We start from the raw sequence: 26,134 nt of genomic DNA on the forward strand, positions 1-26,134 counted from the left end.
TATAGTTGAACTCCTTTGCTGTAAAAACAATGTTGATCTTTCATAAAAACACGACTGTCCGTGGTGTAAAGTAACTAAGTACATTTACTCAAGTGCTTTACTTAAGAACAATTTTGAGGTATTTGTACTTCACTTGAGTATTTTCATGTTATGCTACTTTATACTTACTTTAATTGTTTACTTTTTTTACTCCACTACATTTATTTTACAAATGTAGTAACGAGCGACTTTGAAGGTATGGATTTATAATATAATATAATCAACTAATTAATCATTACGTTTTATTATAGGACGGTTAAGCTTCCCAGCAGTATACTGTAGAGTAATCTAAATAATCCCCACCTTTACCAAATTTGAGCAACATTTACATTGATGCATTAATAGCCTAATTATAATACTTTTTAAAATATGATATGCCATAGGCCTACTGGAAAATAAGTACTTTTACTTTTTGTACTTTTTTTTAACTTTTTGTCCTGCAAGTATTGATGCCAATACTTGCAGGACCTTTACTTATAACAGAGTATTTGTACACTGTAGTATACTTAAGTAAAATATCTGAGTACTCCTTAAACCTCTGATGACTGGTTATAAGGTTTGTCAATTAACTACCTCTTACTTCTTATATCAGTCTTGCACACCAAGGCACACCACAAATAAACGATGTAGTAAAAAGGATATGTGTAGGGGAGAGCGGGGTAATGTGGGACACCGGGTAATGTGAGACACCCGCTGTAACTAGGCAAAGAAACAAATTTGCGGTCATGTGACCATAATGTTTTCAAGCCCCTCCCACCCCCCACTTGTCATGAAGGAGAAGTTGGTGCTGGTTCTGTGGTAAGTATTTTTTTTCACAAAAATGTGTTTGTTGCATGTAAAAGTAAATTTTCTTACTGCGAACGTAATCAACTGTAGTATCAAAGCAAATTGATTCAGGTTGAAAAACTTATATCATACATGTTGATGAACTTCCAACATATAAAACCATGTGATTGATGCTAGTTAAAGATTAGCCTGAATTGCCTAGAGATGTTGTTTTTTCTAAAATGGTGGCTGTGGGGTAAAGTGAGACAGATGCTGTGGGGTAAAGTGAGACGCTGACTCACTTTACCCCGACATGAAGCACAAGTTAAGTTTAGTCTTATATATATTTTAGTCTAATATTACAATACATATGTTTTAATTTTAATGTCATAAACATTGTAGAAAAGTCATCATGCCAAGACGATACATCAGGAAGACAGCTTGGGGCCAAACACCCCTCACAGAGATGGAGAGTGCAGCTGCAGAGGTCATGCAAGGAAATAAGTCCTTAAGACAAGCAGGAAAGGAAAGAAATATCGACAAGACAACCCTCCAAAGATTCATTAAGAAAATAGAGAAAGGGAGAGTTAAATCAGTAGCCTGGGGTGCAGTAGCTGAGGCAAAAAGAATACTGACAGATGAGATGGAGGAGGAGCTTGCCCAACATTTAAAACAACTAGCTGACCAGTTCCATGGCCTTGCTCCAGTTAAGTGCCGTGAACTGGCATTTGAATATGCAGACAAAAACCATATCCCTGTCCCTGCCAATTGGATGGAGAAACAATGTGCAGGTAGGCTAGGGTGCGCAAGAGATCACATGATTCTGTAGGTCAACTTAGGCCAACTGATCTTGCCACAAAGCTTATCTTATAATAACGAATTGTCCACTCTTTAGGAGTAGAGTGGTTTGGCAGCTTTCTAGCCCGTCGCCATCTCTCTGTCCGAACTCCGGAGGCAACATCCCTGGGAAGGGCTACAGCCTTCAATAAGACTACAGTGGGGGAGTTCTTTACAAATCTGGCTGTAGTGATGGACAGGTGACAGAATTAATTCTTTAGTTGCAAATGTTTTATGGAGGCTTTACCTGTAAGATTTGGTTTTGATTCTGATAAGGTTCTTCCCTTGCCTCTCTTCTTTAACAGACACACATTTCCTCCACACATGATTTACAATGTGGATGAAACAGGCGTCTTTACAGTACAAAAGCCACGGCAGGTAAGCTACTAGAGAGCAGCAGACTGATACTGAGTGGCTTGTGATAATGACCAGCTAGCTATTGGCAGAATGCTGAAACTAATGCTATTAGTAATGTTGTGAGCCTGGGAACTAGAAAAAAATGAATGGACTGCAACAAAATAAAATGTACCTTTAGACCAATAGTAGCCTACTGATTGCACATGCCATTGATTCTAAACTTTCTACTTGATTCAGGTTGTGACAGAGAAAGGGAAAAAGCAAGTTGGTTCTATCACATCAGCTGAGAGAGGAGAACTGGTGACTGTGGTGTGTGCAGTGAATGCTGCTGGGAATGCCATACCTCCCATGTTTGTCTTCCCCAGAGTTAGGTTTAAGGACGACTTCATGATAGGAGCACCTCCAGGAGCCAAAGGTGCCTCCACCAGAACAGGATGGATGAACGAAGACACCTGGCCTGAGTTCCTCGATCACTTGATAAAGCACACTAAGTGCACTCCTGACCATCCCATGCTGCTAATCCTGGATAATCTGAGAGCTCACATCTCACTCAAGGCAGTGGAGAAAGCAAAGAGTAATGGTATTGTTCTGCTCACCCTCCCACCCCACACATCCCATCGCTTGCAGCCTCTCGACGTGACGGTGTATGGCCCGTTCAAGACCCTATACAGCCGAGCTCTTGATGGGTGGATGAGATCTAACCCTGGCAAAACAGTCTCCATCTATCAGATTGCAGGATTTGTGAACGAGGCCTTTTTGTCAGCAGTGACACCACGCAATATCACCTCTGGCTTCAAGTCCACTGGGATCTTCCCATATAACAGAGATATTTTCCCTGAGGAGGCGTTTGCACCATCCATGGTGTCAGACCGGCCAAACCCTGAGCTGCGGCCTGCATCCACTGGTCCATCCACTTCAGATGATCCGGATGGTCCACGGCCTGCAGATGATCCACCCCCTGCAGATGAACCACCTGCTGCAGATGCTATTCCACTCGCTGATGCTATTCCATCCACTTTGCATGGTCCACATGGATGTGCCTCGCCAGCTGTCTCACGACCTGGATATGTGTCTCCTCAGGAAATCATACCACTTCCAAAATGTCCCCCCAGAGGACAAACAAAACGAAAGCGTGTGAAGACAGCCATCTTAACAGATACTCCAGAGAAGCAAATCATAGAACAGGCTTATGAAGAGAGACAAAAGAAACTGGCAGGGAAAAAGCAAAATAGCAAAGAAAAGGGAAAACCGAAAAAGAAGGCACCCAAGAAGAAAATCATAGATAGCAGCTCGGAGGAGAGTGATGACCCTGTCCCATTTGAGGATGATTTTGAGAGCTCTGAAGATGAGAGGAGTGACCCCGGAAACAAAGATCTGTCCGTGGGTGACTTCGTCCTCGTCAACTTTGCCACAAAACACCGAAGTATCCGTTATGTTGGCATGGTTGAGAAGGTTGAGGGGGACGAAATACTAACCCAATTCCTCAGAAAAATCCAGGGAAACAACAGAGAGTGGGAGAGACCCACGTTTGCTATGAAAGAAAAGGATGTGGCACATGTTCCTAAAGGTGATGTGGTGAAGAAGCTGCCTCAACCTAATAGGCCTGGAGGAACAACACGGAGAGAGCAACTCTTCACCTTTCCCTGTAACCTTCAGGGCTGGAATGTAGAGTAGGGCTTGTTTAAATATGCGGCTGATGTTCATATCATATCGTGTTCTAATCTAACTGGTTAAATGGTTAATTGAATGTTTATTAAAGCACTTTGAAATATATTATGTTGTATTTGACTTTGTTTGGAGTTACTTTGTTTAAAAAATGTGCTAAATTGACCAATCCCCATGATTATGTTGCGCATCCGACATTAGTTTTGGAATGTGTGGTTGTCAATCTATCTGTCAGGATTCTAACTGTTACAACATGTGTTGTTTTGGTAGTTTAAAAGTGGAAAAGGTAAGTGGTTCACTTTACCCCCTTGATTTCTCTAGTCTGTCTCAGTTCACCCCTTAGCTGGGGTAAAGTGAGACACAAGACCACTTTTTAAAAAACAATCATATTTTCACTGCCCTTTGTCCTGAAGACATTCTGATCATTTCCAGTGCTAGGAAACATCCTGAATTAATGGGAAATGTGTAAATGTTACTGATATATCATTTTAGCTCGCCTACAGGAGAGCAAATGTAAAAAATGTCTCACATTACCCCGCTCTCCCCTACTATCTTGGACATTTTTTGATCTTCACTCAACCAACAGAGGTCTCCCTTTCCTTTAACTGATGACATACACATAGGAACACTAAGTATTGTTGGGAAAATAAAGCATCTATGTTTTTGCTATAGTTACATTTTTTATTTATCATTTATTTCCTTAGAACCTCTGTAGGTACATATTGTGAATATTTTACCAGACACAATGTCATCGATTCTCATTATTATATCTGTGTAGGATACATCTTTCTGTTTAAACATGAACTACAATTAGTTATTTTTTAGGGAAATATTTGTTGTCGATTTATACATTTAAAACATAATACAAATAATAATCCTTCCTGATTAGAATATATTGCCCTATATAAAATATTTAACGAAAATAACAGTAACAATTAAAACAAAACCGACGTGAAAATGTATAGTCAAAAAGTACAAATAGGGTCACAAAGTATGTACACATTCCTCACATTCAAGCCAGTTTAAATCCTGTACTTAAATCCTCACACTTCTTAAAGTTAAATCTTAACTTGGAAATTGCAGGTCAAATTATGAACTTTTTCTAGAGATTGCACTCAAGCGCCTGAATTGCGAGAAAAAAAATCTGCCTTTGGATTTTTTTAAATCACATGCCTAAAGTTGTGAGCACAGCATATTTTAGATGAACCTTTTATTTGCTCACTAACTCTTTGTGGAGCTTTCAACCCCATCACACAGTTTTCAACAGAGGTTGATGTTTGTTATCTTTGTCTTTGTGATGGATCTGCAGATCTGAAACTGTCAAATCACAAAAATAACCTTATTGAATAGTGAGCAACCTTTATTCATTGATAAAGAACATGTGATGTAATTGAAAGATTCAGAAATTAGCTATGGGGGCAACATCACAACCCCGGCTTCTGCAATCTGCTTCTGGTGAAACTCTTTCTGCTAATGGTGTTCTTTCCCAGGAGGAACAATGCAGAGTTTGTCCTCATGCCACACTGGGCTTAATCCCTACATCTGGATTAAAGTTGCACTGAGACTGAGAGAAGCAAGTCATGGCATTTTGAGATCTGACCAAAGAATACAAAGTCCATATCGCATCCTAGCATCGTGTTTCCCATTTACATTGTACGAGGTGGCCTAATAATAGCTGTTGAGGTTTACTGTTATTGTTGTTTACAATAAATCGTCTTCGAGAAATATTTTTGGCCAATTCACTCATGATCCGAATGTTGCACGGTTTAATACACTTGTAAGTCGCTTTGGATAAAATCAGACACACACATTCTTAATAACATCCATATTCACTTCTGTTTACTTCCTCCATGGTGTGTGTAGCCCTACCAAACAAGGCATCAAAAGCCTTATTTAAAATATACTGCAAATAGTATGACTCAGCATAGCTATATGTTAAAAGCACAACAATTGAAGAAAAAAATCACATGCACAATTGCAACACATTTGAAATGTCTTTGCAATCAATATGTCTGTTATAAATCCGGTTTCAGAGGGGTGACCATTGAGCCACCCAGAGGATATTGACACAAAGGGATTCTTGTTCACGGTGCAACATGATTGGCCGGTAGGAAGGTTTACAGCGCAGATTTTCAGTGACTCTGAGGGGGACAAGACGAATAAATACCACAAATCTGCAGGGAGGCCAGAGTCGTAGAGAAGTGACCTTCATTCTGCTTTGTGTGGTGCCACAACAAGAGGGAGTCATGGTCAGCAGGTGAGTTTCTGAAGAAGTATTGCAACTTTAAATGTTATCTTGAATCCTATTATAATGTGTTTATCAGTTCAGCTTTAAGTTGAAAAGTGATATTACATGAGTGGCAAATGTTGATAATGTTAAATAAGCTATTCTATGTAGAATTTCTTAAAAAATTAATGTCTTAATGTCTGCATGTTGAACTGCATGACCTGTTAGAAATATGACTTTATCACAGATTGAATTTGTTGGAAATGTTATTATTTTTAGTTTCTTTCTGCAATGTTGGTTGATGCCTTCACTATTTGATGACAGATTTGAACACCCAGCTGGTGGCTACAAGAAGATTTTTGAGACATGCGAGGAGCTAGCTGAGCCTCTTCCAGCAACAGTCACAGGTTTGTTTGTATCTTCAATCTTTAAGACAGGAATAGACTGCGGGCAAGTTATTATTTGTCATTCCTATACTGATGCACTTGTTGTTATTTCTTCTAATAGAAGAGAAAGCATTTTTTGCATCTCTATACATTTAAAAACAACCTCTGATTTTGTGTTCATTTTTCCGGTATTACAGGTAGGATTCCTCCATTTCTGAAGGGAAGTCTGCTCCGTTTGGGACCTGGGCTTTTTGAGGTTGGAGATGAACCCTTCTACCACCTCTTTGATGGCCAGGCCCTCATGCACAAATTTGACTTCAAGAACGGTCAGGTCACCTACTTCCGAAAGTAAGATCTTCAGGAAAATACTTCAGACAATCAACTCATTTATATTAATGCCACGTCGCTAAATAAACCTGCGGAAACTTGAGCATATGTGCGCATGAGGTATTTTTTTTAAATGCTGTTTTGATTTTTCTCCCTTTAGGTTTGTCAGAACCGATGCCTATGTGAGAGCCATCACAGAGAAACGTGTGGTGATCACTGAGTTCGGCACCTTTGCATACCCTGATCCTTGCAAAAACATTTTCTCCAGGTGGGTTGCACATAACACACAGGAAGTCATCACCTGGATACCAGCTGGGTTCATATCTGTCATATTGATGCTACATTTCTTTGTCTTTTATTTGCCATAGTGTTAGTGTTAGTTATTTACCAATTCCTTTTATAATGTGTTTTCTCTTCAGGTTTTTCTCTTACTTCAAGGGTGTTGAGGTGACAGACAACTGCCTGGTGAATGTTTACCCTATCGGTGAGGATTACTATGCTGTAACAGAAACCAACTACCTCACTAAAGTAGACACTGATTCCTTGGAGACGCTGAAGAAGGTATATAAATAGAAACATATCCTGTAATATGAGATGTAAAAATACTTCCAAACCGTAAAACCCTTCTTCATGTTTAAGCATTTTGAAATTAATTTTTCCTGTAGGTTGATATGTGCAACTATGTCAACATTAACGGAGTGACAGCCCACCCTCACATTGAGCAGGATGGCACAGTGTACAACATTGGAAACTGCATGGGAAAAGGGGCAACGTTGGCCTACAACATTGTCATGACTCCGCCCACACAGAAAGGTTTGGATCAGTGCTGGCATCTTCAAACATAACTTCTTAACAAACATAACTAGTTAACTTCAGTGACCTCTACATAAACTTAGTTTGTCTTAGGCTGCTGATTGGCAATTCATGTTCAACAAAATTAGTATGACCCCTCAAGGTGAGTCACTGCAAGCTTGCTCAACTTAAAAGATTCAAAGTAGCATTTTTTTGTCCTCAGATAAGTCTGATCCCATTACGAAGTCCAAGGTGGTGGTGCAGTTCCCAAGTGCCGAGAGGTTCAAGCCCTCCTATGTGCACAGGTGCGTCAAACTCAGGATTTCTGTCAATTATGCATTTCTTTGTCAAGTTCAAATTTTGATTTAATCTCCTTAACAATTTCAGCTTTGGCATGTCAGAGAACTACTTTGTCTTTGTGGAGACCCCGGTGAAAATCAACCTGCTGAAATTCCTGAGCGCTTGGAGCATCCGAGGCTCCAACTACATGGACTGCTTCGAGTCCAACGAGAGCCAAGGAGTAAGAACTGGCAGTAGATCGATATTTACCATTAATATCATCACTGCCCCTGCCTCGATAATCTAATGATATCTATGTTGATGTGTGCTTTATAGACCCTGTTTCACATTGCCAAGAAAAACCCAGGAGAGTACATTGACCACAAGTTCAAAGGGGCTCCCATTGGCATGTTTCATCACATCAACACCTACGAGGATCAGGGCTTCATTGTTACTGACGTCTGTGGATGGAAAGGGTAAATGTTGGACTTCTATTTCATCCTTCCTGTACCTGATTAGTTTGATACATAACTAATGTTGTTCATTGTTGCTTTATTCGTGCAGTTTTGAGTTTGTTTACAACTACCTCTGGTTGGCCAACCTGAGAGCCAACTGGGAAGAGGTGAAGAAGGCGGCCATGATGGCGCCCCAGCCGGAGGTCCGCAGATATGTTATTCCCCTGGACATCCACAAGGTGAGTCACTTTTTTAGCTCTTCTGATGAACACCTATGTTCATGTTATCTGTCGGATGTGGGACCAAGTCAATGTTTAGCAAGTCACAAGTATGTTTCAAATATTTCAAGTCCCAAGTCAATCCAAAAGTCCCAAACGTTGAGACCTAAACCAGCAATAATGCGCTCTTAACAAAATGTAATAACATTTTTGGGCCACGTTTTTTTCGGAATGACTGCTATGATGTTTTTTGTTGACCACTGCAAAGTTATCTTTGATATCGTTTTTTCAACTGGCACATAACGTAACATAATTTTAGTTCTTTATGGTTCTCTCCTGCAATTTCATTGAATGCCGTCAGATTGGTTCAAACAAAGGTATCTGGGGAATAAAAAGAGAGACTTCCTGGGAATGAATAGTATTAATGCACCAGGAAACGAAGAGAAATGAATTGATCTATGGCCCACTTTTTAAATAACACACCTTTAAATCTTTGAACTGGACTAACATTAGGCATCACATGTGTGACCTGAGTCTGACTTAAGTCTGACTCAAGTTAGTGACTCTTGTCCACACATGTGATTTGTTGAAATTTCATTGCGGACCTGATGTAGGAGGAGCAGGGGAAGAACCTTGTCAGCCTGCCGTACACCACCGCCACAGCCACCATGCACGCTGATGGCACCATCTGGCTGGAGCCGGAGGTGCTGTTCTCCGGGCCTCGCCAAGGTGAACACACATCCAACAAATGTACCCAATCATTCACATTGGACACAAAAATATTCATTAATTAACTATTTCATGTTGTTTTTGTGTAGCCTTTGAGTTCCCTCAGATCAACTATGGGAAGTACGCAGGGAAGAATTACTCATACGCCTACGCCCTGGGTCTCAACCACTTCATACCAGACAGGGTACGTCAACAATGCCAACAATTGGAAGTCTTTTAGGGTTTGTAAAAGAAGCTAGTTCATCACCTGATTTTGTTGTTATTGTAGATCGTCAAGTTGAATGTGAGGACCAAGGAGACCTGGGTATGGCAGGAACCCGACTCCTACCCCTCAGAGCCCCTGTTTATTCAGACCCCTGACGGAGTGGATGAGGATGATGGTACGTCAATGTAAAAATATTGAATCCTACTCTCACTATGAGGGAGATTGTTTTATGATAACGTGGTGCTGTGTTCTCAGGTGTGCTGCTGACCATCGTGGTTGCCCCCGGCGCCCAGAGACCAGGGTACCTCCTGATCCTCAACGCCAAGGATCTGTCTGAGATTGCCAGGGCAGAGGTGGAGTGCACCATGCCCGTCACCTTCCACGGGATGTACAAACCATAATGCTGCTTTGATCTACTGCAGTCAGCCATTACAGCGTTATCAACTCAGTTGAATACCCAGTATTACAGGATAAATAATGACCTAACGCTTCCATGTGTTTGTTTGCAGCTGATGTGGGATGTTAAATTAAAAAATAGTTTGTGAAGTGACATTTTATTTCTAGTTGCTGGATGTACTAGAATTTCTAAACCTGCTTTGTCATTATTGGTTAAATAAAACATATATGGATTTGTTCAAATGCTGTGTCACATGAATATTTAATGGTTGGAAGAAATACATTTGGTGTGATCAAAACATGTTGTTGTTTTGTATTACTCTGTTATGTACCAGCTATTTACTAGGTTGCCCGGTGTAAATAGAGAAATAAATACTGTGCTTCGAATTAGATTCAGCCCTTTGAAAAAAATTACATTTATTGGTTTAATACTTAAATATAATACTTAATTCCTGCCAACTCTTGAGCTTCTGAATTTGTACTCGCCATCAAAATATAATCTGTAGGTTAAAACAACTTAATTATCATTAAAGATGCTTGTTCTTTTGGACTATCAAGAATTTTCTTGATATATCGTGGATCAATAAACACTTGAAATCTAACATTCCTTTTCAGATCCGTCTGTTTAGTGTTGCTCAAAGTTGTCTGATTCTGACGCAGGTCTTACAGCAGCGCAAAGCTGATTAAGTGTTTTGCTGCTTAGGCTTGAGAAAGGAAGGACATGTTGCAATCCATTGTTCATCTTAAGAGCACAACAATGAATGTTTGTACGTTGTAATTTCACAAACCCACGTTTTATTGTATGCAAGATTCATGTTATTCAATAAAGCAGGTTTGATTAAATGTAGGGTTTCTCTTCAGTTTTTCTAATTACAATTCCACTCTAATGTTAATTATTCACATACCAACACTCACATGTCGCCCCCGAAGCTGATGCAAGCTCTGGAAACAAAGCATCAAACATCACTAATATGTCCTGGGCAACAGCTAACCCTGATTATGTCTGACACATTTTAAACTCACTGCCAGATTTTAGGGTTACATTAATGAAGGACTCAAAGTAATATTTTGCAATCTCTCATGTTGGTACAACCTGCCCATTTGCATTAAGTCCACTTTGCCTGGCTGCATGTTTGTAATAAAAAAACACCAACACATATTTTTTCTCTCTTTATTTTTTAACATGATGGCCTTTTAGCCTTCCAAAAGAAAAGAAAAACAAGATTACAGGAAATATTAATTCTCAGAATAAACTTAAAATGAAAAACACAGCAAAGGAAAGCTAAATGGAAAACTTGATACATCAGTTGTAACTATCACACCTTAAAAGAATTGTCTCACACACTGAAATTAATTTGGGACAGAGGCTCGCCGTCAGGCTTACACCAGTGTAAAAGTGAAATACTTACTCACCTAAATGCAAAGTGGATTTTACACAAACATAACAAGATAAAACACAGGTAACATAAAAAAAAAGACAGCCACACTTTCAACAAACAATGCCACAAATCAAAAATAAACGATTGTTACTACTGTAACAGTAAATGGAGATAACCATGTAAAAAAAAAAAAAGTTAAATGACTGTGCTAACGTCTACTCATCAAGAACCCAATTTTCTTTCTTAAAGAAACAGTACGACATGTTGGGAAATATGCTTAACCGATCTGTTGCCAGGAGATGAGCACGATGATACTGGGGAGGCATTTAGCTTAGCTTAGCATAAAGACTGGAAGAGGTGGGAAACCACTTCTGTCCAAAGTTAAAGAGTTAGCCTACCAGCAGTTAAATAGTTAATCAACATGTTAGCTCATGTTTCTTAAATCTGTAGTTAAATAGGTAAAGAGAGAGTTGAATGATTTTAATAGTTGTCAATCAACACTTAACTCCTCCCAAAACCACAAAGGACTGAGTTTCGGAGGTGCTAGGTGTGTTTGTGACTATCATGCCTGCAGTTTCACCCTGCTTACAGTCTTTATTGTAGACTAATCCCCTCCTGGCACCAGCTGATTGGTTAATAAACAGAATGACCTACTCATTTAACTCTTAATATCTAAGTGGATGTGTATATTTCCCCAAATGTCGAACTTGTCCTTTAAACTGGAGAAAGCCTCTGCCCCTTCACTTTGACACAAAAACACACACAAATCAAAAGTCAAGCAGAACCAAGCGGAGGCTCACACTACCAAATCACAGATTTCATGAAATACATGTTCAGGTTTACTTCAATGTGATAAGTGACTACTGACAGCTTTGAAAACCTTTTCAGTTATTATAACTTGTGCATCTCAGGAAACAAAGGAATGAAGTATCGATAGTGCAAGGTTATAAGGTACATATATTAATATATTGTTTAGATACTGTCCTATAAGTAAAGTGCAAATCTCTGGATCAGATGAAAAGTGTGTGCAAGCATTTCTAATTTTTGACTGACTGATCCACCTGCCCATGCACAAATGAGCCCTTTACATTGGCTGCCAGCTTCTTTACACACCGCCTGGGGAAACATTCACATTACACAACAACATTTTCCCTTAAACACATCTTCTTTAAGGTTCAGCCACTTGGAGTAGCCAAAAGACATTTAGCGCAGATCTCCTGTAGGTGATCATTGTGTACTTATAAACTTTGGGTGATTTCTATTAAGGGTGTGCATAATTCTTTTGTACTCCTGACAAACTGGAGAGTGATTTCTTTTGATATCTAACACCAACAGTGTAAACTTGAGCTATGTATTCCCTTACCTCCAAAGGGCCATTTTAATGTGAGAGCATGTTCAGTCTTACTGTTGCCACGGAAAACATTTTCCCAAACAGATTTCTAGCAACACTTTTTTAGCATGTTGTTAAAAAAAACTGTTAATGTAAAATATCGATTTGAATGTCTACTCACGGAGAATGAAGGTGAACTGGGAGAACACGGGGAGATGCCACTGAGACCGGCTCAAGTGGAAATGCAAAGTCATCAAACAGCTGACACACACACACCCAAGGTGCTTACTGTCAGACACACACAAACACACACTTGTGTAACTGATGTTTAAGACCAGCTTATTTTGTAGACCTAGGGGCATGGAAGGCCAACATTAGGTGAGTAATTTTTGAATATTTCAAAGTGCAAGAAAACAGCCAAGACATATTTTTATAGCTCGTCTCACTCTATAAAAGGGCAGTTGTTGGGTTTAAGAGTGTGTGTGTGTGTGTATTTGGGGCTGAAGGGGTCGTGTTTGATCTTAGTTTGGGACTGGAGGCGTGAAGAAAAAAAATCAGGCGGTCTCATAGGTGGAGAGCAGGGCAGCATCCACAGGCTCCATGCAGGAGGGGCAGGTGAAGGACCTCATCAGCCAGTCGTCTATACAGTCCATGTGGTAGATGTGCATGCACGGCAGGAACCGGATGGGGTCCCCATATACAAAGTCCAGCATACAGATTACGCATCTGAAAAAAAGACATGAAATAAAAGAGCTTTAATACACACCAGTGTAAAGCTGATATTGTGACTACAGATTACAAATGATTAGATTCTAGATATATCTGTATATACCTTAACTGCCGTCTTTTAGCATGTATTGCAATATTTGTATAACCTATATAAAAAAGGACAAATATTATCGATACCATTTATATTTCATTTAAGGATATACAATTTAAGAATATATAACAGAAGAGAAAACAGCTATTCCTTACACTGAGAAGAAAGTGTTGTTAAATGTCATGTTAAGATAAATGTATTCATTGAGCTTTTCTATAATGGCAGAAATCACAAGTGTGATTATTTTTGTCAATATTAAGTTCAGTTGTTAACCTCGATTGCTCATTGACTTAGGACAACATGTTATTAACTGAACTGTAAAATATAATGAAACTGAAGAAAAAAAAATGAGATTAACCGGCCAGTCCCAAATCGCTAATGTGCTTGAGATTTGCTTAGATATAAATTATACAACTTCATTGCTTTTGTCTCCGCTCTAATACCCTACAGCCACCCCTCTATGCAAACGTCACAAAAATACAAAATGCTCACTCTCTAATCTTTTTCTCCGAGCCGTCCTGCCCCCCGTCATAGACCCCCTTAGGGAGGTGCTGGATGAGGCCGATGCGCTGAGCGATGCGGATCTGCTCCTCCTCCGTCAGCTGGGTGGCCAGACGGGCCTGGCTGGGCGTGGGGTGGTACATGGGCATGTGAGCCTGCTCCTGGTAAAGACAAAAGAAACCACAACAATTACACACAATCAACCTACCCTCCTGCATCAGCTCACTGTGTGCATGCATCGCTGATATGTGAGGCTATGTGCAGGGATACACTGCCAAGTAAAGCAGCTGTCTGATGTTGACATTCTTGACAGGTCGATATGATGACAAGTGTTTGTTTACTCAGGTGTTTACCGACTATAATGGATTCCAGGTAGAAAAAAGGCCAGAGACCTGAAACACGGGCCAAGGGACTATTTTCACAAACATGTACTGCTGCATACAAACATGTATGCTAATGACAAACTAATAACATTATTCTTGAATCTATTTGTTTTAAGTGTCCCCCGAACTTTCCTTTTGTTAACTTGATACCCTGTAAAGCGTTAGCAGTGGTTCACCTGGTACGGCGGAGGTGGCTCCAGGTCCGGGTCTGTCCCGTCGCCGAAGCTCGCCCTGTCCGACTGGGATTCATGAAGCAGAGAAATGTCGTCTGATGTCGGAGACTTGAGACAGTTGCCCATATCTTCGTGTCTCCAGTCCCGTCCCGACGTTAAAAATCAGATCTGTGTTGCTAAAGTTGCTCTCGGTGGCTAATAGTAGTTTTGTCTAATATTCCAGAAAACATTTAATTCCAGGTCAACTAAACACTGGAAAATATACTACGTACATGAGTATAAACCTCCTATATGAACCTTAAATGTTAAAGCGAACTAGTTAATCTTCATGTTTACACGGACCTTCAACTAAAAAACATAACAAAGAACGACAGCTAGCTACTTTTTAGCTAGCCAGCCGGACGACTTCCTCGACAAGTATCGCTCATAGCCTTGTAAGAATAACGTTTTCTATAAAATATCTACTTCAACAGTAGATACGGTTGTAACGCTAAGCGGCATGAGTGTTGGACTGTAGCGACATTTCCGACTTTTAATTTCGTTAGTAACATTAAACAGTTTTCTTCCTTGCTAGCTCTTTCTTCAGCCGAGGACATGTATCAGTCCGTTGGATATGACGTAAGGGTGTGATTCTGTGCAGTGATTGGATGATTTATTTGACGTCGATATACGAAGGAGCCAAGTCCCGCCCCTTTTAATTATAAAAATCCATCTCATGTATTTGTTTACGTTCATACAAAATACAAATAAAACCGTAAGGTGTTTTTTTTTTTGCTGAACACGGATACATTTGAAACCAATGTAATGTTTTTGCTTAATTCATAGTTGAACCTATTATTTTTCTTCACACATCTAACTTCCCGACTGGTTATGAAACTACATTACTAATAAAAAAATTTTTTAAAGGCATAAATGCTTTTGCAAAAAAATGGTTTCGAAAATAATTGCTACAGCTTGGTAATTAATGAATAAGCTTGATTTTGGGGAATATTCATTATGGAAAATCTATTTTCTGTGATACAGGTAAAATAGAGATACAAGGCTGATTTCCAATTAGGGGGTGTGTAGTCTGGTAAAACACTGCCTGCAAGGGACAAGGCGGTGGAGAATATTAGTGCTTATGATTATTAAGTCGACCTGCAATTAACATGGCTGCTACCAAACCGGCGTATGGCTCCAGTGCCATCATACTCTCCGTCTCGTGATTTCCATGAGATATCAGATGTGTGCGAGAGCTATGGTTTTGAATTAGCTCCTGGGAGTTCTCCCTACCTCACACCCCATCATTTATTTATTTTTCTCTATTTACATTTTTATAATTTTGTATCTCACAAAAAAGCATATTTATTCTTAATTAATGTTATGACATAAAACCAGTCGTAATCCATTGTTGTGTAAAGTTATTTTGCTAGTACTTTATTGTATCACAGCCGAGAAATATGAACCATAATTGAGCATTTTTCTAAACCTATGTGTGTATTTTAACCAACGAGAGACCATTTCAAGGTTTTTAAAAGAAGAATATGAATAATGAATTACATCCAATAACAGTGGACACCTTTATTTGTATATACAACTATTGTACACATAAACACCCACAAAGTATTTGCATTCCAGGAACTTATAATACAATTGCCCATGTTTTTGGTTACAGGAGTTTCACAGATTGATTGCCTTTGTCAGGCAACTGAAACAAAAACACAAATCTTAGTGAAAATGTCCAAAGATTCCTTTACCTTAAAAGCTCATCAACTGATAGTTTATTGTTTCTTCTCTTAATGTTACAAACAGCATATTTTCTCTGTACATTATTAATAAGTAAGAGCATAAGGTTATTTTGTGAAGCAAATGTGGCATGGTCTGTCTACGGTGTTTCTACAGTCATCGTCTGCAATGGTTCATACAATATTCACTGAAGAAAAAGGTGAGAAAAGATGAATGATCATTTTGTTTTCATATCAGTTCATGTTAAATATACCCAGATACCCCAAAAGTATTAAATACATAAATGTAGGGAAAGTCTCATTTAAAGGGAGTAAACCTGTTAAAATACCAAAAAACAGTTTTGAAGGTTCATTTTAAAGGTTTGAGTTTTGTCGGAGGCATGGTTTAACATAAACACAGGGTAAAATTACAAATGAGCATCTTTTCTATTTTATTCTATAACTGTATTCATATCTCACAACTTATTCAATACCAAAAAGTAAAATGACGAGGGGAATCAGGCAGTTTTCTCCCAATGCACATTCATTCATACTGTAAAAAAAAACAGCATTATTGAGTGTTACTTATTAGTATCCACATTGTCTGGTAAAATATCAGATGGTCTCTTGGTCATGGCTTGTTGTATTGAACTCGTCTTAGAAATGGCAATGGCTTAATGATCACAATGTATTTACAAAAGGATTATTTATAAGAAAATGTAGTTACATATTCACACACCCCACAGTTAAATACTCTTAAGAGCAACACTGAATCATTTAGAAACATCTTCAGAAATGAAAAGACCTATCAACACAAATGATTTAATTTGATCCATTCATTATTTTTCTGCATCGTTTTCAGATGTATTATTACTCTCTATCATCAAGTACAAGTCAGGAATGATACCTTTTCTATTGTCAGTGTTCTGTGTGAATTGGAAACTACAGTTTCAGGAAGTATTGTTCTTTTCGTTTTGGGTTCACGGCCTTGAGGCTCTGTTGCAAAAAGAGTCACTTTAACCTTCTCTCTGTCGTACAGTCTCCCCCTCCTCCCTCATGCTGAGCCTCCCGTCCCTAGCACCTGTCGTCCTCCTCCGTGTCACTGAGAGGGTCACAGCCTGCAGCAGAGGTTGTTTGTGCCAAACGCTTTCGAAAGTGTCCGTTGGGGACCTGCCAGCCGGTCCGCAAGCGGGGACGGCCCGAGCTGACGGTGTTTGAGCGTCCCAGGCTGCAGGCCATGGCCGCCTCGAAGGTCAACGTCTCCATGGGGCCGGAGGGGTCCGGGCTGTGCTCGCCCTCCTGGGAGGCCAGGAACGGCTCCGAGGGGTAGCGGCGAAGTGGGGACGGGTCTTGTTCTTCTTCGCCTCGCCTGTCGTCTAGGACCCTCTCTTGGGTGCCCCGTTTGGCTTTGCCCCGCCTCTTGGCCACTGGGCTGCGCTGCTCATCCCCGTCCTTCCCGACAGAGGAGTGCAGCGGGGAGTAGGAGATGTGCGGGCGAGAGCTCTTTGCTGCGGGGCGTCGGCCAGTGGGGGTGCTGGACTCTGAGGTGGAGGGCACCGGACTGTCCGAGCTGTTGCCCTGGAGAGGAGAATAACGGAAAAAAACAAACAATGTCTTTAAGGTAAATGTGCGGGACATTTGATGACTTAAACATGTCAAAATGTAAAGGGCTGTTTGATCGTTATACTTTTCATCTCAGGGGGATAGAGGTTAAAAGGAGGTCATTACAAGATTGCAACATTGATCATTTTGTTAGCACACAGGCCAATTCTCCTAAACTGAACCAAAAGTTACATTTGACACTTTATGGTAAAGAGATGTTATTAATTACTTTGAAAGAAAGCATTTGTTTTAAATGATGCGTCCCTTTCTGGACATTACTTAATCCAAGCTTTACATTTCCTCAGTCTACACCAAACACACCAATTTTGTGTGTGATTTTTTCTGTCCATCTTTCAATTAGTTATTATTGTTTTGCGTTATATTTGCGTTAACATTTTTTTAACATTTAATTTTTGTAACTGATAACCGATTAAAGAAAACACAAGGGTGCAATTTAGTAATTACTTTTTCATTTGGCTCACTTTAGTCCCAGTTAGTTCTGACTCACCTGTTTATCTTTGGGGTGCGCTCTCTCTCCACTAGAGGACCGTGAGGCCTGCAATCTTCTTTCCTCAGAGTTTCCACGAGACGCATCCGACAGGAGGTGACAGCGCTCCTTAGACCGGCCGCGCTCCCTGTCGCCCTGATGCCAGTGCTCTGATCGAGAAACTACAATACAAACAGTGCCGGTTAAAGTGGTTGCTATTGGTTCTGCATTGGATCTCTCCTGCATGTTTTCACCAGTAATTCATGATTGCAAACGGTGGGAGAAAAAAGACACTTCATGCATACAGGTGTTCAGGACTAACCAGCAGCTTTGTAGCTCTTGTGTCGAGGTCGATAAAGTCTGGCAGGACTTTGCTCTTCCTCCCAAAGACCGTTCACCCGCTGATCGGCAACAGTGGACACTGAACGCTTCATGGAGCCACCTGCAACCTCGGTCTGTTTGTATGTAAAAACAAGAAAAAAAGAAACGTACACAAAGGAAACATGCTTTAATAACATTCTGATTATTTAATACACAAACAAGCGGACCATTGCATAAAACAAACATGCTTGAATCAGTGCATACAAATAGACTAGAAGGTTCATTTATCTCAATTCAGGAGATGAGCAAGCTAATGGTAACGATCAAACCCAGTTCTTAACAATTCTTTGAACCTTCATCAGACTCCAGAAGTAGCAAAAGACAAGCCCAGACTCTAGTGGTTTAATAACTCTTGGCATAATAAAGAACAGAACACTTTGGCATCAGAGCCCATGCAGCCACTGACGTCCTCAAAGATCCAGCAGCGAGGTCATGTCATGGAAGATGTTTGTACCTGCAACTCTACAGCCAGACGGGGCATGGAAGAGGCCCGCACACACAGACCCCTCCCTATGGGAAGCTCCTGTGGGGCTTCAATCCCCCTACTGCACTCGCCCACCTAAGTGAGTATAGAAACAAGAGAGGAGGGCAAGGAGAGACACCAATGAGGCCCGTCCCTGCTAGGACCGCCTCTAAATACGGAGGTCTAGTTCAGGTGAGAGGCGGGCAGACAAGCCTTTTCATCACTGAGGGTCATCTATCTTATCACCATCCAATCAGAAGCTATTCCAGCCAAAAACGGACAGATTAACAACTAGCAACAGGAAAAGTGACTCCAAGGAGGAACAGTGGAGAAGACGAGCGAGAAAAGACAATCAACAAAACAGTTGACAGGGAAAGATGGAGGCCATATTCCAGTTGGGAAGTATATTCAGTCATGCACGTTCAGGTCTTCATAGCTACACAGACAAAGCCAGACAACATCTGTCTCAAGAGGGAAACACATTCCTCTGCAAGAACAAACACTAACATGTGCGTATTTCCAAACCATTTCATATCATTCATCTAGCAGGCCAGTAAAACCAGACAGCATAGACACAGCAAGACAGCAACAGGTTGGACAATCTGCCTTTACTAATCCAACCTCTCCAGAGGCCTGTACTACGAAGCAGGATTTACGCTTAGCGGGCTAACTTCAGGAAAAATTCTGGCTTTCCGGTTCTACGACGCTGGTTCTCTTTTTAGCGGGCTAGATCTCCATGGTAACTTATGCTGTGCGGCTAACCTGCTCCGGAGAAGGTTAGGTTGCAGGCTAAGAGATCAACTCAGTGAAAGTACCGCCTGCTGACCAATCAGAGCTCAGTGTGCGGAGTTTAAAGCGATCAAGTCATATTACAGGATAGAGGAAATACAGAAAAGCTGCCGTTGCAGGAAAGACGGCCGGCAAAAATCAACAGACTGTGTGAACGTGAAAATTAATATCACCTCCCATCTTCAGAGGAATCTGATTATTATAACATTAGCGTTAAGAAAGCTTACTTAAATATCTGCCACAACATAAGTACACTGAGTGCAGACGTCGATGTGTCCCATTATCATTCATATCACATCATATCACATCATAATGTATCATATATTTCCTTATCCGAGTCAGCTGAGCCGTATCTGGCCGTGCAACACTCACAGTGTCACATACTGTATGCAGAAGTATTATTTTAAGCAACACATTAAGTTGACGAAACACTCGAGTCAAATGTAATTAAAGTCAGATCCTCGTGTCTTAGACGGGGCAGTGATATCATAAACCTGTTAATGTACGCATTCAAACACTTTTTCTTTTACCAGCTGTATTCACCTTGCAGGTGCAGCTTTGTGGCTTTGATCCTGGATAAAGTGTAAGTCATGGATGTTCAAAGTTTAACTTCCTCATATTTGACTAATATTAAAGTTCCCTTTTCATTCAGGAAGTATGATGCTGCGCTGTCAGTACGCGTCTCCATGTTTGTGATTGGTCGAATGCTCCAAATACCCCCCCTTTCATGTGAACGCGCGCCTAACTAGATAGGGCACGGCTGGCTTGAGCGATCCACTTGATAACCAGCGTCGTAGGACCGCTTAGCGAGAGCGCGTATGTTTTGGGTTAGGCCAACCGGCTAACTCAAACATATCCAGGTTAGGTTGAACCAGCTTCGTAGTACAGGCGTCTGGACTAAAAGACATGAGCGGCATACCGTGCTCTGCAAGGCACGCAGAGAGAGTCACAACAAGTTGAGCAACATGATTAAAACACAGCATACCACAGTCAGAACAATAACTCACCAACAGCTGCTTAGAAAAGCTAAAATGTTCTTTTCTCCGTAAGCATTTCACTTGAAAAGAATCAATCCAAACAGAGCCCTGTTGCACTGGGAGGCTAAACAAAGCTCAGCTATCGTAATAGGGCTGTTTAGGATGATACGTTTGTTCGCACAACCCTACAGTTAGGCAACCTGTGACATGTACACAAGGCTTTGTTTTAATGGAACCACTGGACTAAGACGTGGTTGTGGTGTTAATGGCTGTAATCTCATGATGTTCTGTTTCCTCACCAGATCCTGCTGTTGGTTAACATCAGTGTCAGAGCCGATGGGCTGCAGAAACAGCTCCTCAGGTGAGATGGGGCTCAGAGCCAACAAGCCTCCTCTGGTCCTGTTTTGTTACGGAGAGAAACAGTAAACAAAAACACAGAAATACAAACAAAGTAAAAATATAACACTAAGGCAAAAATGCTTGGACTCACAGAGCGGAGCCAGCGCTGTGGGCCATTATCGGCAGCGTCTGGGTGTTGGACAGAATGTCTTCAGGAAGCGTGGAGGCATCCAGGCGCTTGAAGATTAGGCTACTCTTCTAAAATGAGGAAACAGAAACACAACAAATAAAATAATAGGTAGTTTATAAAGTTACCACAGAGGGCTCCTTTGCCATTTCTGTTTACATTGTTCAGGCCCACATTTAAGAAGGTCAAAGAGGATAGAGTACTCTGCCCTCCAAAGACAACACTGCATATTTCCATGTCTACCTCTATGCACATACTGTAGATCTGTTTGGTGAGAAATTACATTTTTTAATCCCAAAGGAAATGCTTGTGTCAGAGATCAAATATGAAATAGGTTTAAAGTGTACAAATGAACACTTACACCAAAGTAAGATAGAATTAGAAGAAGACACATGTCATAAATAACGGTAAGCATAAACCTATTTAATGTATTTTGCATTATATTGAATGGATATTGGTAAAGATATTGAAAAACTTGTAAAGAGTAATATTGCACATTATGTTTATGGCCACTGCTAGAAAAGTGAGCAATGGATCCATTTTTCATTTTAGTGTCTATGTGTTGATCCTTAAATGAAAGGTTACAAAGCTTATTGTTGCTAGGTTTTTTTGTTTTTCTATCTAATTGATCACATAATGCCTAAAATGTGTGCCATCTTACTGGAAAGTAGTACATACAAAGAACATTATAACAGACCGTGTGAAAGATCAGGTAACGTTTTTAGATGTTCTCCTGTCTCTTTGAACATGTATTAAGTTATCTATTTTCTTGGAACATATATAACTAAAACAGAGCAGGAAGTGGAAAACCGCATGCAGAGCAGACCTGAGCCTCGAGTTGCTGCCTGAGCTTCTTGGCTTTGTTCAGTTTGAAGTAATCCATTATCATCATGGAGGCGTAGATCTTCCCCACCGTCATGTCCGTATCTGTGAGGGCAGACACGCTACATTAACTGTTACTGCTGGGCTCGCAGCATCACATTCAGTGTTCCCTCCACAGTGAGAGCCAGACCTTTGTTGATCGGTACCAGAAGGTCCAGGTTCTTCTGCGGTAGATAAGGCCAAATGATGCTGACCTCTTTCTGCAGTTCACTGTCCAGAGCGATGCGATCCTCACCGCCTGGGACAAAGATCCACATTCAGTTGCACTCATGATTAATCACACGTGGAATGCAATTCTTCACATATAAAATATTTAATTTCATGTATGAAACCAAACATCACATTACTAATTAATAATTTATAAACTACCACTAACTAACTGAATGTAACTTTACTAATTATTAACCAACCAACTACTCATTACTATCAAATATCAGATACAAATAACAAGCTGTTAACTAACTAACTAACTCATACCTTTCTCACTTGTAAGGATTGGCTTGTAATAATAAACATATAACTCGACCATCACTTTTAAATAATCAAAAAGTAATACTTTTTAGTTTTGGATTGTTGAAATCCTTTTGAACATTTTAACTATTTATGGTCATCTTTTAAGGCCAATAACGTATCTATTATCAAAAACATAATCCACAAATAAAGAAAAATCCAAACAATGCGTAGTTGGACGCCTATATGCCGTATCACAGAAAGGACATGTCAGTCAGTGCCTCTGACCTCTCGCTATTTTGATGTCCAAAGCTGTGCGGATGAGCGACATCAGGGTGGAGGTGAAGTGGACGCTCATGTCTTCGTCCACAGGCATGTTCATCAACACCAACCTCTGACAGACAATGAGGGACGGAGAGAAGGAGACGGAAGGAGATTCGTTCATTCAATTATTCATTTAAGTGTTTCAGTTAAAAATACCACGAAAAAGTATTAATTTTACATTTCCCTTAATGTATTAATAGTTGTACCACATTTGAAATGGTTGTATCAGCTGAACAACTTCTGTAAATCAGGCAATTATCTGTAGTTGTTTTTTCAAAATAAAATCAATTAAGATTTTAATGATACTGAATCTCCAATGTTATTATTACCCTTGACTGAACAAAGTCTGTTAGCATGTTCACTATAATCCACCTGCTCTTTTCTCATCATACAGTTTTTATTTGAGTTTTCATTTAATCTAGCCCATGTGTGTGTGCGTGTGCGTGTGCGTGTGCGTGTGCGTGTGTGTGTGTGTGTGTGTGTGTACAAAATGAATAATATTTTCAGTACCTTGTAGGCGATCTTAGCAGGACATTTCTTTCCCAGGCCCAGGGGCGGTGACATGTGTATTAACGTCTCATACATGGCAGTGTAGTGGATACGACCGCTTCATAGTGATAAGTGAGGGGGGGGGACGACGACGAAGAAACAGAAGCACAAAGTGGAGGGGTTAATAACAAGTAGCACAACACTCAGATTTATTACAGGGTACAGCGAGTTTTTGTGACATTTGAAGAACATTTTGTTCTTTTTTCAGCACAGTGAAATTGCTCTTACAGACTTGAATCAGATCAACTTGTACTGACAACTCATTGCAGTGAAGAATGTGTTTGACAGCCCTCTGCTGGATGTAGATAGAACATGAATGCTGATGAAGTGAACATGCAGCAGCTATAAGATCGAGTCTCACCACGCCAGGCGATCGTACTCCCCCCAGATGCGAACAAACTCATCGAGGTGATGTGGACCCAGGATAGAGGAGTCTCGCGTCAGGTACTCAAAGTTATCCATGATCACAGCCACAAACAGATTCAGCATCTTTAAAAAAGGGACATAAAGAAAGTGTAAAGACAGCGGAGAAATCGACAAACACATTAGCCGGGTGTTTCTTTAGTTGAGCCCTGACCAGAAATGAGCTGAAGAAGATGAATGAGACGAAGTAGCAGTAAGCGAAGTCCGTCCCACACCCCCCCTCGTGGTCCGGAGACGTCATGAGGGGGGGGATGGAGGAGTCCGGCTCACACTCCCGACCCGACAGACACGAAAGCATGATCTCCTGCCAGGACTCCCCCGTGGCACTCCTGGTGGTTCAAACACAAACAAACACAGAGTTGACATCAAATTAAAAGCCATTTTCTAGAAATCAAACGCATTAAGGAGGGTTGAAATGAAAGGCTTTGAGGCTTGAAAGGTTTTTCTTGAAAGTCCTACCTGAAAAGCAGCATCAGCGCACCGAAAAAGGTCTTAAAATTGTTGTGTTGATTGATGTGACTCTCATCGTTCAGCTTGATGTTTCCAAACACCTGCAGAAAAGAGCTTCTGTTTATTTTATTGGATCAACATTGGTTTTGTATTTTTCTAGGAACAGGGCACATTCATCAAATTCCAGTTTCAAGCAGAATGTGACGTGCCAGAACTTTGGTCAGGTTTTTGGGGAATGATTGGCCTAATATTTTAACAATAATTCAGCAAGCACTACGGTACAATGCAATACAATTGAATACACAAAAAGCTTCTGCCATAACAGTTGTAATATTCCCTGGGGTCCATAAATAAACAAATGTACCAAATCAACAAAGTAATCAGTTATTTAAACAAGTGGTTCATATAATATAAAGAACATCAAATAAAAGAATGCATCCAACAAGCTTACAGAAATGCCAACAATACAGCTACAATTCAATATAACATGATAAAGAAAGAATGATATGCAAATTCAGTCATATAGTCTGCATTTGTTTCCTAGAATTGTACTTGAAGCCCTGTACATAACTATGTGCTCAACTGAGAGCCTTACATATATATATATGTTTTTCGTTTAATTATACGTGTGTTGTTTCTGAAAGTATTAGTGAAGAATACCTGCATTCCAATGATGGCGTATATGAAGAAAAGCATGGCAATGAGAAGGCAGACATAAGGAAGAGCCTGTTGGGGAATAAGAACAAATGACCATTTATTAAAACTTGTCTCAAATAATAGTGATGTTGCCTTGAAAACGTTACTGTCGGTGACATTGTAAAGAGTCCGACCTTGAAAGACTGTACGAAGGTCCACAGCAGAATGCGGATGGTGTAACCCTGTCTCAGCAGCTTGATCAACCTGGCTGCTCGGAATAGCTTCAAGAAACTCATGTTGATGGTGTTCAACGACTGACGCACGGGTGGAAGGAGAGAGGGTGACACAAGAGAGAGGGAGAGAGTGGCAGAAAGAAGGGAGAGACAGGATGTGAAACACAGATGGCGAAATTCATCACAACATGACTTAAGTTGTGTCTGGAGGCAGGGATCGTAACACATGAGGGATACTTGGAAAGAGAGAATGCTGGATATGTGTGCCTTTTCCTTCGGGTCAGAACATTGTGAAAATCAAATAGTGTCTTGGCAGTATCTTACCTGTAAATCCACAATTATCTCACTGATGCTGCCAAGAACAGTGATGAAATCGAAAATATTCCAAGTATCTCGAAAGTAGTTCTGCAGAAAAAGAAATCGTAGCAGCGCGGAGAATTAGACACAGTATTTTAGGCTACACATTTTGTAGAGAAAATACTTTGTCCCAGCAAATGATTATCAAAAGGGACTTGGGTATTATTATTATTATTATTATTATTATGTTTGATTGTATTTTTTTCATTACATACTTCACACCTCTCTTGTATGTATTGATTCCATAATATTTTTTTATTTTCTTATTGTTGTCAAAAGCTTTGCAGAAAAAAAACTCAATACAAATATGTTACAAAAAAGGGACTTTTGTCCAATCACACACAGCATGTGTTGTCCCACTCCCACCTTTACTTTGATCTAAGATCTTTAGAGTCCTTATCAATGGAGCTAGATAGATAGAGGGGATCTGCTCCTGTCTTTGATCCATCTCTTGTTGTGTTCATTCTCACCACCAAACCAAATGCCAAGATCTTGAGTATACACTCCAAAGAGAAGAGGACAGTGAAGGCCGTGTTGAGGTGCTTTAGGACCATGTCGTAGGCTGTCGGGGCCGAGTGGTGCTGAAAGAGAAGGGCACAGGTTCATGTTTTGATCAATGTTGAAGTATTTTCATGTGGA

The 26,134-nt window shown here is 40.3% G+C and overlaps 4 protein-coding genes across 9 annotated transcripts in view; 2 read left to right on the plus strand and 2 right to left on the minus strand.

Moving 5' to 3' along the window:
• Positions 1-24: 24 nt before the first annotated feature.
• On the plus strand, positions 25-11,125 carry rpe65a (retinoid isomerohydrolase RPE65 a; the record flags this gene model as incomplete). Of its 2 annotated transcripts, XM_079650847.1 has the most annotated exons (15): positions 25-118; positions 5,697-5,920; positions 6,215-6,297; positions 6,474-6,624; positions 6,764-6,871; positions 7,023-7,164; positions 7,269-7,416; positions 7,619-7,700; positions 7,783-7,915; positions 8,011-8,150; positions 8,239-8,368; positions 8,962-9,076; positions 9,166-9,260; positions 9,345-9,456; positions 9,537-11,125. In XM_079650847.1, the coding sequence occupies 14 exons, from the start codon at positions 5,910-5,912 to the stop codon at positions 9,680-9,682; spliced, it is 1,596 nt and encodes a 531-aa protein (XP_079506973.1). In that variant the 3' UTR covers positions 9,683-11,125. The 2 variants fall into 2 exon arrangements, with proteins under 2 accessions (XP_079506973.1, XP_079506972.1); XM_079650846.1 differs by lacking the exons at positions 25-118; positions 5,697-5,920 and having other exon boundaries at positions 6,192-6,297.
• Positions 727-4,137, plus strand: LOC307017514 (uncharacterized protein). 2 transcript variants are annotated; one of them, XM_079647115.1, is made up of 4 exons: positions 1,297-1,595; positions 1,700-1,841; positions 1,947-2,019; positions 2,236-4,137. In XM_079647115.1, exons 1-4 carry the CDS (start codon positions 1,448-1,450, stop codon positions 3,670-3,672), a joined length of 1,800 nt encoding a protein of 599 aa, XP_079503241.1. In that variant the 5' UTR covers positions 1,297-1,447; the 3' UTR covers positions 3,673-4,137. The 2 variants fall into 2 exon arrangements, with proteins under 2 accessions (XP_079503242.1, XP_079503241.1); XM_079647116.1 differs by lacking the exon at positions 1,297-1,595 and adding an exon at positions 727-837 and having other exon boundaries at positions 1,700-2,019.
• On the minus strand, positions 10,835-14,887 carry LOC307019757 (RING finger protein 11). Its single transcript, XM_079650849.1, has 3 exons — positions 14,267-14,887; positions 13,699-13,868; positions 10,835-13,112 (listed from the first exon to the last, which is right to left on the minus strand). Exons 1-3 carry the CDS (start codon positions 14,387-14,389, stop codon positions 12,941-12,943), a joined length of 465 nt encoding a protein of 154 aa, XP_079506975.1. The 5' UTR covers positions 14,390-14,887; the 3' UTR covers positions 10,835-12,940.
• A 921-nt stretch (positions 14,888-15,808) lies between these two features.
• LOC307018599 (voltage-dependent R-type calcium channel subunit alpha-1E-like) overlaps positions 15,809-26,134 on the minus strand; it is a 54,048-nt gene continuing 43,722 nt past the window's right edge. For 3 of the 4 annotated variants that reach the window (XM_079648914.1, XM_079648913.1, XM_079648915.1), the window contains 16 exons: positions 25,966-26,076; positions 25,463-25,543; positions 25,100-25,219; positions 24,930-24,995; positions 24,279-24,370; positions 23,974-24,148; positions 23,758-23,885; positions 23,358-23,454; positions 22,812-22,917; positions 22,204-22,311; positions 22,018-22,118; positions 21,156-21,262; positions 20,965-21,064; positions 18,378-18,510; positions 18,077-18,237; positions 15,809-17,544 (listed from right to left, as the gene is read on the minus strand). In XM_079648914.1, coding sequence (XP_079505040.1) covers positions 17,041-17,544; positions 18,077-18,237; positions 18,378-18,510; positions 20,965-21,064; positions 21,156-21,262; positions 22,018-22,118; positions 22,204-22,311; positions 22,812-22,917; positions 23,358-23,454; positions 23,758-23,885; positions 23,974-24,148; positions 24,279-24,370; positions 24,930-24,995; positions 25,100-25,219; positions 25,463-25,543; positions 25,966-26,076 — 2,190 coding nt within the window. In that variant the 3' untranslated portion in view covers positions 15,809-17,040. Of the gene's footprint in view, positions 17,545-18,076; positions 18,238-18,377; positions 18,511-20,964; positions 21,065-21,155; positions 21,263-22,017; positions 22,136-22,203; positions 22,312-22,811; positions 22,918-23,357; positions 23,455-23,757; positions 23,886-23,973; positions 24,149-24,278; positions 24,371-24,929; positions 24,996-25,099; positions 25,220-25,462; positions 25,544-25,965; positions 26,077-26,134 lie in introns of those variants that run through there. The other variant, XR_013802460.1, reaches the window with a different exon arrangement.

The sequence above is a fragment of the Notothenia rossii genome (assembly GCF_949606895.1).
Source record: "Notothenia rossii genome assembly, chromosome: 9".
NCBI classification, from domain to species: domain Eukaryota; kingdom Metazoa; phylum Chordata; class Actinopteri; order Perciformes; family Nototheniidae; genus Notothenia; species Notothenia rossii.

Coding starts and splice junctions, on each gene's coding strand:
- LOC307017514 (XM_079647115.1), top strand. CDS start 1,448: ATGGAGGAGGAGCTTGCCCAACATTTAAAACAACTAGCTGACCAGTTC. Junction 1,842..1,946: donor CTGGCTGTAGTGATGGACAG/GTGACAGAATTA, acceptor CTTCTTTAACAG/ACACACATTTCCTCCACACA. Junction 2,020..2,235: donor CAGTACAAAAGCCACGGCAG/GTAAGCTACTAG, acceptor TACTTGATTCAG/GTTGTGACAGAGAAAGGGAA.
- LOC307019757 (XM_079650849.1), bottom strand. CDS start 14,389: ATGGGCAACTGTCTCAAGTCTCCGACATCAGACGACATTTCTCTGCTT. Junction 13,869..14,266: donor AGCCACCTCCGCCGTACCAG/GTGAACCACTGC, acceptor TGTCTTTACCAG/GAGCAGGCTCACATGCCCAT. Junction 13,113..13,698: donor TCGGAGAAAAAGATTAGAGA/GTGAGCATTTTG, acceptor TCTTTTTTTCAG/ATGCGTAATCTGTATGCTGG.